This window comes from Tyto alba, unplaced genomic scaffold (assembly GCF_018691265.1).
Source record: "Tyto alba isolate M040663 unplaced genomic scaffold, T.alba_DEE_v4.0 Super-Scaffold_49, whole genome shotgun sequence".
NCBI classification, from domain to species: domain Eukaryota; kingdom Metazoa; phylum Chordata; class Aves; order Strigiformes; family Tytonidae; genus Tyto; species Tyto alba.
Genome location: NW_024881325.1, coordinates 3,963,058 through 3,979,977, shown reverse-complemented (window position 1 = coordinate 3,979,977; position 16,920 = coordinate 3,963,058). Strand labels below are relative to the sequence as shown.

At 41.6% G+C, this 16,920-nt stretch overlaps 1 protein-coding gene across 1 annotated transcript in view; it reads left to right on the top strand.

Moving 5' to 3' along the window:
• The window catches only part of FGD3 (FYVE, RhoGEF and PH domain containing 3), a 114,898-nt gene that overhangs the window by 82,097 nt on the left and 15,881 nt on the right, over nucleotides 1-16,920 (top strand). Inside the window, 8 exon segments of the mRNA XM_042807033.1 lie at nucleotides 2,946-3,084; nucleotides 3,957-4,015; nucleotides 7,459-7,605; nucleotides 8,176-8,268; nucleotides 8,748-8,827; nucleotides 9,253-9,283; nucleotides 9,801-9,902; nucleotides 13,816-13,878. Of these exon segments, the coding sequence (XP_042662967.1) occupies nucleotides 2,946-3,084; nucleotides 3,957-4,015; nucleotides 7,459-7,605; nucleotides 8,176-8,268; nucleotides 8,748-8,827; nucleotides 9,253-9,283; nucleotides 9,801-9,902; nucleotides 13,816-13,878 (714 nt within the window).

The window sequence follows — 16,920 nt, the reverse complement described above, 5'->3', positions numbered from 1 at the left end:
AAGTTTCATCCTACTGCAGGAATAAAGACAACGGAGAAGGTTACAGTGAGTGGATTTGGGAATATAAACCAAGTGCTAATATGCAGTAACGCAGTTCTGTGCCCCTTCTAGTTCTTCCCAGAAGGGAAGGATAGCTTATATTTTTCTATCAGACATTCATCCCCTTATCTCCAGGCTTTGCTTTGACAATTTGGCAAGTCAGCAGTGTGTTGTGGGCTGCATTATTTATAAGGAAAATTGCAAATACCTGAAACAAGCAGCATTCTCTGAGAAAAGCTTACTGAAATTAATGTGGTTGTTGAGGGGCTGCTTATACTAGAACAGACCAAGACATGGCATTAGTGAGCTGACATAAAACTAATGCTGTGGACTACAGCATGTGTGTGTATATGTGGTTAACATGCTGATGTGTGATTCAGGAGTCTGATTACATCGCTAACAGAAACTTCCTGTGTGCTTTAAAGTGAATTACTTATTCTTACTGTTTCTCATTTCTCCTCCCCTCTTCTAAATAGAAATATTGCTTCCCTTCACAGGGATCTTAAGAAAATAAGTACACTGCACCACTCAGTACCATTGCAAGCAAAACAGATTGGTGCCTTATTAAGTAGTATTTAGTGTAATCCATCTCAAACCTACCCCCCTTTGTGGTCAAGTGAAAAAAAAAAAAAAAAAAAAAAAAGAATTTGAGGCAGTTCCTTCTTCAAAGGTGCTGCATGAGCAGTGTATCTGCTGCTCATGCAGTAAGCTCTATCAAGCAATATAGATCCATGGGGTTTTTAATTTTTATACAGTCTCTGGGGGGAAAAACGCTGCATAAGGCCATGGATGGGAAGACATTTTCTGAGCCTGTGAAGAAACATACAAAATCTAAAAGAAGGCTGCTACATATCTTCAGAAAATGCCAGGCATGGGATAAAGGTTCACGTGAAACCTGTGAGCTCTTGTCTTGTCTAGTCCTGTCTGCTTGAGGGTAGGAAGGCTCTACATAGTGGGATCTGAACAGGCTGGATCAGTGGGCCAAGGGCAACTGTATGAGGTTCATCAAGGCTCAGGGCTGGGTCCTGCACTTGCATCACAACCCCACGCAATGCGACAGGCTTGGGGAAGAGTGGCTGGAAAGCACAACAGAAGAGGACCTGGGGTGCTGGTTAACAGCTGGCTGAATATGAGCCAGCAGTGTGGCCAAGGTGGCTGTCCTGGGTTGAGTGAGTGGTGGGGTTTTTGGTAGCAGGGGAGGGGACTATAAAGGTGGCCCCCTGTGAGAAGCTTCTCAGAACTCCCCCAGCTCCACCTCTGCACCAAAACTGAGCCCATCAGCTGTGCCTCTGCAATAACGTATTTAAGAAGGGATGTGAGGAGGAGGGGGAGTGGGACTTGTGAGGAGGAGTTGCGGCAGCTGCGTGAACACCAAGGTCAGTGGAGGAACGGAGGAAGAAAGGAGGGGGGAGGTGTGCCAGAGCAGAGACCCCCTTGTATCCTGTGGTGAGATGGCAGGGCGGCCCCCCCTGCCACCCATGAAGATCTACGGTGGAGCAGACACTGATTTATGGCCTGTGATTTTCACCTGGATGAGCAAGGTGCTGTGCCCGAAGAAGGCCGGGGTCTTGTGGGAAAAGATAGACCCTGCTGTTGTAGTTCAGTGCTGGGAGGATTGCAGCATGCGAGGGAGTCCCACGCCAGAGCAGCTCGGGAAGGGCTGCAGCTGTGGGAGGGAATCCAGTTGGAGGAAGTTGGTGTCCCATGCTGGAGCAGTGTAAGGAAACGCTGCGGCCTGTGGGAGGGACTCATGTCGGAGAAAGTTTTTGTAGGACTGTCTCCCATGAGAGGGGGACCACACTGGAGCAGGGGAAACAAGTTCCAGAAGCTCCCGAAGATGGAAGAAGCATCAGCACTGACTGCACCCCCCATTCCCTGCCCCTGTGCCGCTGGGTGGGCAGGTAAAGATATCGGGAGTAGAGTTGAGCCCGGGAAGAAGGGAGGGGTACGGGGAAGGTGTTCTCAATATGTGGCAATGCTTCTCACCGTCCTACTCTGTTAAGTGTTGTTAGTGTCTATAATAAATGTATGTTCTTTTTTTCTTCCCCTAACAAGTCTGCCTTTTGCCTGTGACCATAACGGGTGATTGTCCCCTGCCGGTCCTATCTCAAATCCCAAGCCTGTCTTATTTGTCCCTTCTCATTGCTGGGAGAGAAGAGATATTTGAGCAGCTGCGTGGCGCTCTGTTGCCCTCTGAGCTCAAACCATGACAATGGCCAACAGCATCCTGGCTTGTATCAGTCATAGTGTGGCCAGCAGGACTAGGGAAGTGATTGTCCCCCTGTACTCTGCACTGGTGAGGCCGCACCTTGAATACTGTGTTCGTTTTTGAGCCCCTTGCTACGAGAAAGACATTGAGGTGCTGGAGTGTGTCCAAAGAAGGGCAACAAAGCTGGTGAAGGGTCTGGAGCACAAGTCCTGGCTAAGGGAACTGGGGTTGTTCAACCTGGAGAAAAGGATGCTCAGGGGAGACCTTATTGCTCTCTAGAGCTACCTGAAAGGATGTTGTAGTGAGGTGGGGGTTGGTCTCTTCTCCCAAGTAACAAGCGACAGGATGAAATGAAATGGCCTGAAGTTGTGCCAGGGGAGGTTTAGATTGGATATTAGGAAAGATTCCATCACTGAAAGCATCACTGTCAAGCATTGGAACAGGCTGCCCAGGGAAAGTGGTGGAGTCATCATCCCTGAGGTATTTAGAAGACTTGTAGGTGTGGCACATAGGGACATGGTTTAGTGGTGGACTTGGCAGTGTTGGATTTACCCTTGGACTCAATGATCATAACATAAATGAGTCTCGAGAAGTTGTTTTATGCTCCTCTATATGAATGGTCATTTTTCATTACTATTTAACACCAAAGGCAGAAACAAACCCAAACCCTTCTGTGTTTGTTTTCTCTCTGTTACAGAGACAGGAGGTTTGTGGAAACTTGACGTTACAGCATCACATGCTTGAACCAGTGCAAAGGATTCCTCGTTATGAGCTTCTCCTAAAGGATTATTTAAAGAAACTTCCAGAAGAGTCTCCAGACAGGAAAGATGCTGAAAGTAAGTGTAAATTCTTCTCTGTCTAATGAGAACAATACAGTCTTGGAGAATTTTTTCTTCACATGTTCAGATACTTTCAGCTACAGCTATGGTAGAGAGAATGAAGATTTGAATTAATCAAATTATTGCCAAAGATAGCACAAAGGGATTTTGAATGCTCTTAGATCAGAGAAGAAAAAAGTTGATATGTTAGCTCTAGGAGTGAAGGGAGCTTTAGCAAATAAACATTGACAAAATTCTGAAGTTTATGGTGGTAGAACATCTGGCATTTTTATTTAATCCATTATATGGCCAAGGACAAATACAGGAAGACATCCTTGCAATAGCCAGAGGAAGAAAATAAGAATGGCCTTAAATGTATATGCTTGCCTAGGAAAGCAGTTTAGACTCTAACAAACACAAAGAAACTGGAGAAATGGACTTCTGTTGGAAGTCTTGAGGAGTTTGTGATCTTGACCAAAACAGGATTCATGTTTCTGTAAGCACACAAGCCCTGGTTTAGGAAAACACTTAAAAACATTCTTGTGAAGACTTATGTGGGATTTAGGTTAACTTTTAGTAGGTTGATTCCAAGAAGTTGTGGTTTGGGTTTTTTTTTTGTCACTGTGATTTGGCTCACCTAAACTTTTAGGAGAGAAAGATTAGTTTAGATGCATGTGGACTGGCTGAACATGCAGAAGTGATTGTGTATATAGCTGCTTATAGGCATTCCTTTTACTTTATGGAAGGAAAAAATACACTTCTTGCTTTTGCAACAGCAGTTTGAAGGAAAAACACTAATCAGGGAGGTGAAAAAAAAACAAAAAAACAAACATAGTGCTATAAACAGATATAATCTGGAGAATGCATAACTGTTGCTACATTTATTGCAGAGTCACTGGAGCTCATATCTACAGCGGCGAACCATTCAAACGCAGCCATCCGAAAGATGGTGAGTAGAAATTGCATAATGGAACTGTAATCTGACTGAAACACTTGGCTGAACCAATGGGCCCCCATTGCAGTAGACTGGGGAGTATTTTCAAATATAGTGCATCAGGCTTGAAACATCAGTCGGATATCAGAGTTCTCTTATCATAAATTATCCTATTGTGGTTGCCATGGGTTGTTGGGCCTAAATTTCATTTTTCTTGTTCTTAAGGACCCAGTGGGTTGAAAAAGGAGGTCCTCATAAAACTCATTATTTGCTCATTGCTTTATCAACAAAAATGTTAAAAGTATTCCAATTAGGTCTGTTCATAACGTGTCCTTGCAGATTTTCACACTGTTTTTTCAGTCCTACAGGACTTCACTAGACTGGAGGTTGTTTTGGTTTGATTTTGGCTCATCTTAAATGCACAGTGTGCATTTAACTTGTATCAGTAGCTTTGGTAAGGTATATTTCTATAGCTGGGAAGTCTGAGACTGTAGAGGTTTTGAACATTGGCATGTGCTTTAGGTGCAGAACACCTAGTGCATTGCCATTAAAGCAAATGGACTTTATAGTTACAGATGTATCCTTTTTGTGCACCCAAGTGCCTGTCATGATTTAACCCCAGCTGTCAGCTAAGACCCACACAGCTACTCACTCACTCCCTGCAGTTGGAATAGGGGAGAGAATTGAAAAGATAAAAGTGAGAAAAATCATGGTTTGTGATAAAGACAGTTTAATAAGTAAAGCAAAAGCCACGCACACAAGCAAAGAAAAACAAGGAATCCATTCACTGCTTCCCATCAGCAGGCAGGTGCTCAGCTGTCTCCAACACAGCCGGGCTCCATCACACGTAACGGTGACTTGGGGAAGACAAACACTATCACTCCGAACATCCCCCCACTTCCTTCTTTTTACCCCAGTTTTATATTGCTGAGCATGACACCATAGGGTCTGGGATGTCCCTCAGGTCAGTTGGGGGCAGTTGGTGGGGTGGGTGAGAGGCAGAAAAGGCCTTGGCTCTGTGTAAGCACTGCTCAGCAATAACTAAATCATCCTTATGTTATCAACACTATTTTCAGCACAAATCCAAAATATAGCCCCATACTAGCTACCATAAAGAAAATTAACTCTATCCCAGCCAAAATCAGCATAGTACCTCAGGAGCTTTTGTATCTAATAGATCTGAAATGCTACATATCTGGATTAATACTCACTGACCATTTGTGGGTACAAAGTTTACATCCCCTTCTATATCAGACCCTTACTTTCTTCTCCTGGCTAGCTGTGACACCATGAGACTGTGTTTCCTGTGGCTGCTATGAGGAAGTAACCAGCTGATGTCTGTGTATTTTCAGTATGTCTCAGTGAAGACTAGTTTTGAAACCATCTGTTTCTATTTGGGTCTAGCATGTTCTCATGATAAGGATATATTTTGGTGGAAATTTTTCTGATTTGGGGCAACTATTTTGCTGGGGACTGTGTACAGTATCTCCACAGACAGCAGAAATACGAAGCCACCAGCTAGTTGCTTTATGTGTTAGATGCTTGTTCTGTTAATACATAAAAATATATTAGAAAAGGCTGCTGTAATAATTAATACTATAAATTATATATTTATTGCTGATAAGAACCTGAAGCCTCTGATTAGAGCTTCTTACTGCTTTGAATTCTTCTGTAGTTAATAGGTTTTGCCTGAGCAGAGACTCGAAGGAAAAATATCTGAGTAAGGATTTCAGGTTTGATCTCCTGTTTTCCCAACTCATGTGTCCCAGCAGAAGGTGCTGCAGGTGTGTTAGGGCAGTCGGCGAGGGCTGGGGGGGAGCAGTGCAGCTACAAAAGTCTCTGTGGAGCCCCATGGGATGGCACAAATGGCTGCACGAGGTCAGAGCCAAACCCAAAGAAGAGCAAGGGCTGTAGAAAAATCTCTGAAAGTTAGTGGGGGTTTGAATAATTGTTGGCTGCTTCATCCTATTTTGATGTAATAGAAGAAATAAATCAAAGCTGACTTTTCCTAGAAGTGCAGTTGTCCCTCAGGTTTTGGATCTGCTCTTTGTGTTCTAGTTTATCCTTTAAAAACAGAAAAATAGCTTGGTAAGTTCACTGGTTTTTGTTTGTTTTTAAATTAGTAGGATCTCTTGCTTATCTTCCAGTTTGGTGGGAAAAAACCTACTGCCTTTTAGGGCTTAGTTGATTTGCTTATTTGTTTTTAGTCCACAGCCCCCCTTCATTTGATGTTGCTTTGCAGTGTGTTTATTTTAATGGTTTGGTTCTGTTTGGGTTTTTGTGGTGGGGTGTTTTTGTTGTTCATTTGTTAATCATTGTTCAGAAGAATTGATTAGATCAGGAACTGTTGTGATGTATATTTGTGGAGAAAATTCTCAAGTCAAATGGGGGTAAACAAAGTGTGTAAAGACCTGAGATTCCAGCTTAACCTACAGATAGGTAGAGGTACGATTTAGAGATGTGTTTGGGCATATATTTGGGTGTAATAGCATAGATCACTGTCCTCACTTTCTGACCATTTGCTGACAGTGCCATTTTGAGCACATCAGTCCAGCTTGTGGATGAAAGCCAAACCGTTCCAAATGCTATAACTCAGTAGCAAGATTTACACACCTTTCTTATTTTGACTTGTTAAAGCTGCTGCAGTGGTTAACATAGCAGCTGCAAGTGGATAAGCTAGTTACCTTTATCCATCTGAATACTGTGTAGAGGGACTTAATATAAAGCAGAAACAGTTCTTTGCTGAAAAGGAAAAAGTAATCCCTTCATAAAGAATTTTGACCAAGACATAAGGATGCCTGGATGACATTAAAACTGTATTTTAAACATTTTGTCCTGGCCTATTTCAGAGGTACTTTTTGCCATGGAGGGCCCTGCATAGAACTGCAACATTCCCCATACAGCTAAGGTTTTAGACTTAGCTTAGAAATGCAGAGTATGACCATACTTCCTGATGGAGACCTACTTGCCATTCTATCAGCAACAATACAGGAGAAGAAGCTTGTCAGAGGCTGAGAAGTGATCATACTGCAGCAGAAATCTTTAGTCTGAGATGTGAGGTGCAAGCTGAGTTAATAAATTAAAACTTGGAAACAATTTGGCAACATACTAGTCTCCAACTTGGCCATTGATTTTACGGGACCTGATGCCATTGCTTCCGAAGATACTTATTGATTGTTGAATAGGAATATCTAAAAATATAAAATAGATTGATCTCAAAATATTAAAATGGTACAATCCAAGTATGACTCATGAGTGACTAATACAGACTGGGAAAGAGTACTGAAGAGTATGAAGCAGGTATTAATTAATTTGAAAATGCAAAGCTGTAGCAGAAGTGAAAGACTGTTTTCTCCCCTTCTTATTTATACTTAACACAGAAATGATACTGTGGGTAATAGACCAAATGGGATTTTTTTTTTTTTTTATTTAAAATGTTGGGGTTTTTGTACGTGCAGGAAAAGATGCACAAGCTTTTGGAAGTCTATGAGCGACTTGGTGGTGAAGAGGATATTGTTAACCCAGCCAATGAGCTCATTAAAGAAGGACACATTCAGAAACTTTCAGCAAAGAATGGCACAGCTCAGGATAGATATTTATTCCTGGTGAGTTTTTTTATTACTCTCATTTTCAGAGTTGTGCTGTGAAATGGTATGTTGCCATCTTCCTAATCTCAAATACAAAAAGCATGCACTGACTGAGCCCAGCTACTCCTTCCTCTAAGCTGCAGTTTTCTCTTGATACTTTTTGCTGGAAGATTTCCTTCCTTCTTCCATGCTTGTGCCTTTGCTGATGGCTTGTCAGGCTCAAAGGGGTCTCTCCCACCTCCCTCCTCAGAGGCTGTGTTTTTGCAAAGTGCCCAGGGAGGTGCGTTTCCTGCTGTACCAACTTGCTGTGTAAGATGGCCGGCTCTTGCTAACACTGAGAGAATTGCTCTTGTTTGCTTTCACGGTGGTCGAATTGGTACTGGGGAGAAGAGGGGAGGGGAAAGTGACTGGCTGACATGTGTCTGTCTGTCCGCTTCTTTCAAGTAATGATATGTGAGCCTTGCTTGCTTCTTAAATCTCTTCCTGTGAACTGCGTGTTAGAGTAAAACCCACCAGAGTCCTAAACTGTCAAAATGCAGGCTCTGTCCAGCATGTAATCCCTTAATTTGAAATCTTCCCTTGTTACAGTTTAACAGCATGGTGCTATACTGTGTGCCAAAACTGAGGCTTATAGGCCAGAAGTTCAGTGTTCGAGAGAAGATGGACATTGCAGGACTGCAGGTTTGCATCTCTTCTTTTCCCCCCTTTTAATACTTCCCTACTCAATAGCATCAGATCCTCTCTGAATCCAAAAATATAGCAGTATATGTATGTGAAAATATAATAAAATTCTAAAATCCAGCTTTGGATCTCTTCTTTTTTTGGAATTATTATGAGGTAATCTTCCAAAGGTGGGTGAGAAAATGGTAAATGTACGTGCTTTGACTGAAAGCCTTCCCTTGTCACCTAGCTCACACCGGAGCCACCTTTTCCCCCTAATACTGTAGAGGACAGTACGGTGTGATACAGATCCACACCAACCTGTTTTTAGCAAGACGAGTAATTATGGAAACAATCCTTTGTTTTTTCTCCCTTTTTTAACTGTATTCTGAGTGATCCTTTCAATGAAGTATTTAAAAAGAATTAATATATTTGCAAGTTATTAAAAATGATCAAAAGACAATGGAGACTAGTAAGAAGCTGGCATGTTCTTTTTACAGGTCCAAGAAATTGCCAAGCAAAACATGGCTCATACATTTTCAATAACAGGAAAAAAGAGATCGCTGGAACTACAAGCCAGGTACGATGCTTGTTCTGTGTTTCAATTTCTGTGAATATTGATGTCGAAATTTATGATCTAGGGGATATGCCTGTGCTAGTATGACATAGCTTTAAACCAGATGAGCATCAGAGATGTGTAACTTACATATGCAAGAGAATGTGTTGGTCCTAAGTCAGAGTGTGCTAAAGTGCTGTGTCAATTTGCTTTATTGAATGCTTGCAGTGTTTATAATACCACTTGTAGGTTCCACTGTATTAATAATTCAAACATTTTTGGCATTTGGCAACAATTGAGGTCATTAGTTGTTAATAATGTTTATAAAATAGTGGATAGTAAAGCTAAAATCTTGATGGATATAAAGCTGTGAAGATGTGAATTCAATTTCCTGAAAATATTGGAAGTAGAATTATGACATTTTCTGTATTTTTCTTTTGTTTAAACAGAACGGAAGAGGAGAAGAGGGAGTGGATTCAGGTTAATACAAAACCATTATGATATGGGTGGAAATCACTATGCAGTCAGCACCTTCTGCTTTTAATATTATCTTTTTGGGGGTCTGAATGAGTCTGTGCAAGGAAGCTGGGTAGTCCCGTCTGGTGAAGCTGTTTATGGAGAAATGTGGAGCCTCAGTCAGGGTCCCACTGCTGACCCACTGTCTCCAGGCAGCTTACAGGGGCTTCAAATGCATTCCCATCTCCTGTAGTCCTCGAGCCCAGTGAGAGAAGAGACTGAGATGTCAGAGATTAGCTTTGTATATTCTTGCAGTCTGACTTGAAGAGACACTGTCTGATAGCAGTCTTGGTTTTTAACTTAAACAGTAGTGAGTTAACACCACCACTCACAGTTATTAAGGTTTTTAAGTTTCCATTTCATTTATGCAAGTGTGAGGGTTTTTCACTAAAATGATAATCCTAACCAATCTTCCTATGAGAGAATTTTTCCAAGCCTCCTTTTGTGACGCTTCTCATCTTTGCGGGAATTTTTGTCTCAGGTCATTCAAGCAACAATTGAAAAGCACAAACAGAATAGTGAGACATTTAGAGCTTTCAATAGCTCTTTTTCTCAAGAGGAGGATCATCTTCCTGATTCCTCAGTAAGTACGAGTACTTAATTCTGCTTCTTTTTATAATAGTTTTACCAACAGTTTACTAGACTTACACAGCTAACTTTAAAATCATGTAGTCTTGTTCTTGATTTTCATATTACATTATAGTACAGTCAGTTCAATTCCTCAGGCTCTCAAATGCATATCAGTCATAGTTACTCAACCATGCAGGTATGGAATAAATTTTCCAGGGTAATTCAGTGCAAGAGAGCTATCAGTCATGTTTTCCAGACCAGTGGCTCATTTAGCATAACAGATGTAATACTTCAATGTTTTGAGTGGTTGGCTGTCTGGAATGATATTTGTGTGCCTGGGAGATTTTGTTCATTACCTTTCCCCATCTCCTCAGAGGTGCATTTTGGGATTATTTATTTTTTCTTGTTTTATTATTATTTAAGAAGTTCTAGAGTTAAAAGGAAATTAATGCATTTTAAAAGGATCTTAAAAATACTGTCTTATAGATAATAAATATATTTCAGAAACAATACTCTTCAACTAAATATACAAAAAAGTTTATTCTGTTCCTCTGCAATTCTAATGTGTTAGTCTATGCTGTGTTTGCTAAGAATTTTGTTTTGGAAATATTCACATGAGGATGACAGCAGTATCTTTTCATTTGACTTGAAAAGGTGGTGATAACCTTAGCCATGGTAATTTGCTACAAGCTAAAGAGAAGAGGGCCTGTGAGAGGGAAATTTTCAGGAATTTTGTGCAGAGCTGCCTGTGTGTTGGTGATGGTGGTCAAACATAGTAGATTTTGGAACACAGGGAGGGAAGGTCCATCTGCAGAGATTGAATTTGGGGATCTTTCTTTGTATCTTCCCTCTCCCCTGCCCTTCTAAACAGTCAGTTGGTTTATTTGCTTGTTGGTACCTAACCATTTTTGAAACCTCTCCTTTCCCAGATCTGAATCAGTGACTCAGTAATGCTGGATTTTTTTCTGACTGATTTCTCAGGGGGCTCAGGAGAGGTGTTAGATACTCCTTTCACCCCAGCATTAATCAGACTGACATCAGAAATCCACAAACCTCCACAGAGTCTAGGATCCTGTAGTAGCCAGCAATGAACCATTTTCAGAATATGGCATAGCTTACTGATCATGAACTCCATCAGCTAAAAATACGTGGGGGAAAAAAAGGAAAAATAATCAATACCTATATTCTTAAGTTAACTCATGGCTGCCTTCAGAACCAGCATGCTCTGATGGAAAAAAGTCTTCCGCTAATAAGCTAACTTCTTTCTATCCAATTAAATCACGATGTCTGTTCAACTTCAGTATTATTATCTTGCTTTGTAAATTCCATTTTATTTTATTTCTGTTTTAATGGTGTAGCCATATGTTTATACTCTACTGGTTCATAAAAATGAAGCAGAGCAGAAATCTGGTTTATCTCCTGACTGTGATATTAATGTAGTATGCACCTTAATTTCTTTTATGCCAGAACACTAACCTGCATTTTTAGGAGATTAGCTTATCTAGATAATCAGCTTTGAAAACTGTTGTCACGGCTAAATGTAGCAGAAATTGCACTCCCATTAAAAAGAGCTGAAGGTAGTTCTTTAAGAAAAACTGGTCAAATACCAACAGCATTCTTAGTAGCTATACGCTGCTTTAGGCAGCATCCACCATACATATCTCATCATCTTTATGGAATATTGGGCAGCATGCTTTAGAGGAAAAAATGACAATAATCTTCCTTTTTTGCTCTCATGATTCAAGAAATAGATATGCACTTGTGGATTCCAGGCTGGATCTGTAACAGCTACTAGAAATTGGACTCTGGTTCTAATAAGCCTGTAGAAAAATAACCAAATTGCTTTTCTCCCATCCTTGGCTATACATTTGATATGTTACAGTGCTTATGATTGATTTCAGTTGCATGAGCAGTGCATGCCTTTGCACACAATTCTCACCATGCTTTTGTTTTCCCTGCTGACTTACATAAGCTCATACAAGCATTAAGGGTTGATCTTCAGCCTGTAGTTTGCCTACAGAAGACTTGTGGTTTCTTGGAGGTGCAGAGATCTGACATTTGGCCCGATTCTTAAGTTTATGCCTCTGCAATAATCTATAGCAATTAATGAACTCCCACCTGTCAGGAGGTGAATATTCACTGTCATGGCTAGTCAGTCCCATGCAGGGTGACTGTAACAGTGGTCTTTTCAAGAAGTCTTCTCAGACAGATCTCAGGGTCCCTTTGTGGCTTAGTTCCTTCAGGAAGAGGATGTTCGTTTCCCTGTTTTCTATTTTCAACTGCAGCATTTCAAGGGTATGTGAAGGGGTTTTTTTAAAAGCCATCTAAAAATGTTCCCAAGGAAAAGGACCTCTTTTACCACTGCTTGATCTCTGAAGAGTTGGAGGCTTGTGGTGTGGAGGAAGGACCCAGTTTGTGCATTATTAGAAGGCTGGCGAGGAAAAGTGTTGCAGAGAGTTGAGCTCTGCGGAAGTGGCATCTCTAAGATGTGAGACTTGGGATTGCTTCTGTTAGTTAAATCGTGATTTTTAGATCCTGTTAAATCATAAATTCCCAATCCTGTTTCTGTGCCTCCCCCTAGCTCTGAGGTAGTTCTGACAAACATGTGAATAAGTGTCTTCCTCTATACCAAATCTTACACACTTTGAGTGGTAATGGGACCATAAGCGGAAGAAGCCTTTTTGAAATCTTTTCCAGGTTAAGAGTAGAAGGTATTTGATTTTTAGCACATTATTCCAAATAAATATTAAAATGGCATGGGAATTTGAACAGGCAACTAGAAAATTTACTCTTTTCCCTAAACTTGCTGGGGATTTTCTCGATCACTCCTTTAGCCCCCATTTTTCTCTCCACATCTTTCATTTCCTTTCCCAAGTGTCACAGCACACAGGTATCCTTTTACCAGTCAGAGAGATCTAAATACCTGGGTTGATTAGGATTCCAGTGGAAACTGGGAAATAAATGTTGTGAAGACCCTAAGGTTGCTGGGTTTTTGCAGAGGCAGAAATAGGAGGCTAGAGTTGAGTATATAATGCTTCCCTTTAATTAAGTTGCATTCCCTGAGGAAGTGCTTTTGGGATGGCACAGCTCTAGCCCCAGGGAGTGCATTTGCTTGTTCTCAAGAGTCAGTTGATTGAATTAGTATATAAATAGATACAACAAGGTATCAGAATGAATAGCTCCTCAATTTGGCTTCTTACTCAAAGCTACAGTTCAAGTTGTTTCTAATAACAGAGATTAAACCTTTTTGCTTTCAAATGGAATGAACCTAGAGTGCAAAAATTTGGAGATTTGGATAACCTCAAAATATGAGATGTTGCCTAATTGGCAAAGGAAGAATGATCTATGGGAATAACAGAATATTTTATCAAAAAGAGTCTAATATTTTGAGAACCCTCTGTAAACTAGCAAACTCCCTGCAAGTTGCTGACAGATCAGATGGTTTTCCTTTGAGGATGTAACCTATGGTTTTGGTGTAGATAAGCTTGTTAATTTCTCTCTGTATGTATTGAATGCATGTAGATGCCAGTTTGCATTTATTAAGAAATTAAGAGATGTGTTCCAATTAGGGAAAACATAACTGAATGCTATTTGAGTGGAATATTCTTCGTCCTCAGAATCCAGTGACTACAGAAGACATTTGCTTGCTTGGCTTGCAGGGCTCAAATGGAGTGGTACAATTCAAAATGTGGCCATCTGCTTTCTGCAGTGCTTACTGGGGACAGGCACACGCTGCAGTGAAAAGCAGGTTCAGCAATGCAGTGCCACTTCATAGTCCATGCTGTATTTGAGGGTGGCTGAGTGTGTGTGCAATTAATGTGTATTCACAAGCAAATAGTTGAGGGGCTAAAAGCAAATGATGCCATGTTTTATTTTTAGGAAGAATGTCCATGTTGAATTTGTTCTGTCCATTCCATTTCCCTCAGATAGCAAGCACCAGCTCAGTGGAATCGATGCCAGGAGCAGATGGTGGTGCTGCATTTGCAGGGGTAAGTAATTTGAAGCTAATACTTTTGGTAGACCAAGACGGGGGCAGGTTATGTTTCTCTTGTAGCCGGAAAGAAAATCAGAGACACTTCAGTATATTCTGCTGTCTGTTGCTGCAGCTGTGCTGTCTTTAACTTCTTGGCTAAGTTACACCCGCAGCTACTTGCAGAGTTTGCACCATCAGTGAATTTAAATCCTCCTGTTCCAGATACTTGCTTCACATGTGTGGGAACCTAGCTGGAGGGAAGTTGATTGTTACATCTGTAGCACTGGGGCTTTTGGGGGGGGATGAGGTGTTTGTTTTGAAATTCTAAAAGGGAGCTACACTGAATGCTTGGCGGGGAGGAGGGCAAAGAAAGACAAGGAAACCTGGCTGATTAATACTGTCATATTGTGTAACTCAGGATTTTGTCCCCAGAACCAAATTTTGATTAACACTTCTTTCATAATGTGCTTTTCATGTTTCTGCCAATACAGAGAAGGATATGATAGTACTTTCATACATCTCTGGCCTGTAAGTGATTGGCTGCTGCAAAAGCAAAATATACTTTTAAAGGTATTTTTTATTTTGCTCTGTATGATGTCTGTGACTGCTGCAGAGTCAAACCAGAGGTTTTGAGTCCTTAAGTTCTATTTTTTAGCGTTCTTATTTCTCTCTTCTAAAATGTCTTCTGAGAATATCAGATTTTCAGGAAATGCCTTAGGGTCAGCTGAGTTTACTGAAAAAAGCCCCAGCAGGAAGAAACAACAACCAAAGAAACCCCTTATCTGCTGAGAAATACTATAGGATATTATGTATTAGCATGTGCTTTTTAGTAACAAAGGAGCCACTTAGTAGGCTCTTCCAGACCTCTGGCCAAGCTTGTAACCTGATGGTAGTTTACAGAGTATCAATGAGAAGCTGTTAAACAAGCCAGCAGCCTGACCAGCACAAACAAGAGCCTATTAAAAATAAGTATTTGTAATTAGTGTACTCCTTGCTCTTTATTGTTTGTTCACACTTCATATTTTCCCTAAGCAATTTTTTATTTATTTGTAGTCAGTTTTGCAGTTAGTCCCCCTGTTCCTTGAGTTACAGATGCTATAGTGAGCTACCTTCTTAATGAAAGAGATGCTTTATAAAGTATTTAAAAGCACACATAAAAATTTCTGTTCGTCTTAAGATTCTTGGGGAAATGCAAGTTTCAGTTGTAATTAAATAACGGAAAATGTATATCTTTGTAGTTGATTGTAAATAATTGTCAGTGATTTGCACAGTGTATCTTGACACATTAAGTAATTTTCCTTAAGTTGTGAATTTAAATAAAAATTTAATTCCTGAGCTAGAAATAAAAACAGAGTTATCAACATCACAAAACTAAAAGTATCCAAAATTGTGTATTATTGATTCAGAGATGTCATTCTGCTGTATGTAGCAAATGGATAACATCAGCATGAGCAATGAATTCAGATGTTAGTTGCAGCTTTAGAACATATTAATTTTTAATTATGACAACCCATTAGAAACATCTCAGTGAGTGAGTGAGCAAGTACTTTCCATGCTTAAGAGCTTCCACATGCAAACCACTTGGTGGTAGTGGTGGTCAGCAAACTCCTTCCTGTGGTTCTGCTGAGTCTGCTGAAGAGACTGCTGGGGTTTTCTTCCGTGTTGCATCTTGGCATAACCAGGCAGTGGAAACGTGCTGCAGGAAGTACAGTCTGCTTGCTGGGCAGCATTGTGGTAACTACTGCATTGCTAGCACAGTTTATGCTCAGCCTTTTGCGTGCACAAGGAAAGTACAATTCAGTGGAAGATTGTCTTGTATGTAACCTTGCATGTATGACATTGGCATTATCATGGTTTCAGCTCAGAGGACCACTGAGCATCACACAGCCACTCCCCCACCACTCCCCCAGCACTGGGAAGGAGAAAATAAGGTAAAAGGCTTGGTGGTTTGAGCTCAGAGGGCAACTGAGTACCACGTAGCCACTCACTTCCACCTTCCTCTCCAGAGCTGAGAAGGAGGAATTAAGCCAAGTCTTGGGATTTGAGATAGGATAGGGAAGTTTGAATCACCCAGTTACAGTCACAGGCAAAAGACAGACTTGTTAGGGGAAGAAAAAAAATCAATTTAATACAGACATTAGCAACAACACTCAACAGACAGAGTAGGATGGTGAGAAGCATTACAACATCTTGAGAACACCTTCCCCACATCCCTCCCTTCTTCCCGGGCTCAGCTCTGCTCCCGATATCTCTACCTCCTCCCCCAGTGGCGCAGGGGCAGGGAATGGGGTTGCAGTCAGTGCTGCTGCTTCTTCCATCTTGAGGTGGAGGGGGACTTCTGGAACTTCCTTACCCTGCTCCAGCATGCTCCCCTCTCACAGCAGACAGTCCTCCACAAACTTTCTCCAACATGAGTCCCTCCCACGGGCCGCAGCGTTCCCCACACTGCTCCGGCGTGGGACACCAACTTTCTCCAACTAGAATCCCTCCCACGGCTGCAGCCCTTCCCGAGCTGCTCTGGCGTGGGACTCCCCCACATGCTGCAATCCTCCCAGTGCTGAACTACAACAGTGGGTGCTGCTTCTTCCCACAAGATCCAGCTGCCTTCAGGCACAGCCACCTTAAATGTCCATGTGGGGCCCCCCACAGGCCCTATATCAGAGTCTGCTCTACCATAGACCTCCATGGGTGGCAGAGGGAGCTGCCCTGCTGTCTCACCACAGGATACAGGGGGGGGTCTCTGTTCCAGCACAGCTCCCACCCCTTTCCTCTTCTGTTCCTCCACTGATTTTGGTGTTCACATAGATTTGTAATTCCTCCTCACAAGTCCAACTCCTCCTCCCAGGTCCTGTCATAAATACGTTACCACAGAGGCGCAGCTGATTGCCCTGGCCTTGGTGCAGAGGTGGGTATGACTTGGAGGTGGGGGAGCTTCAATAAGCTTCTCACAGGGGCCACACCTATAGCCCCCTCCCCTGCTACCCAAAAACCCTGCCACTCACTGAAATCCAGGACAGGCATATAGAGAAACAAACTAAACAGTTTTGCTGCATTACAA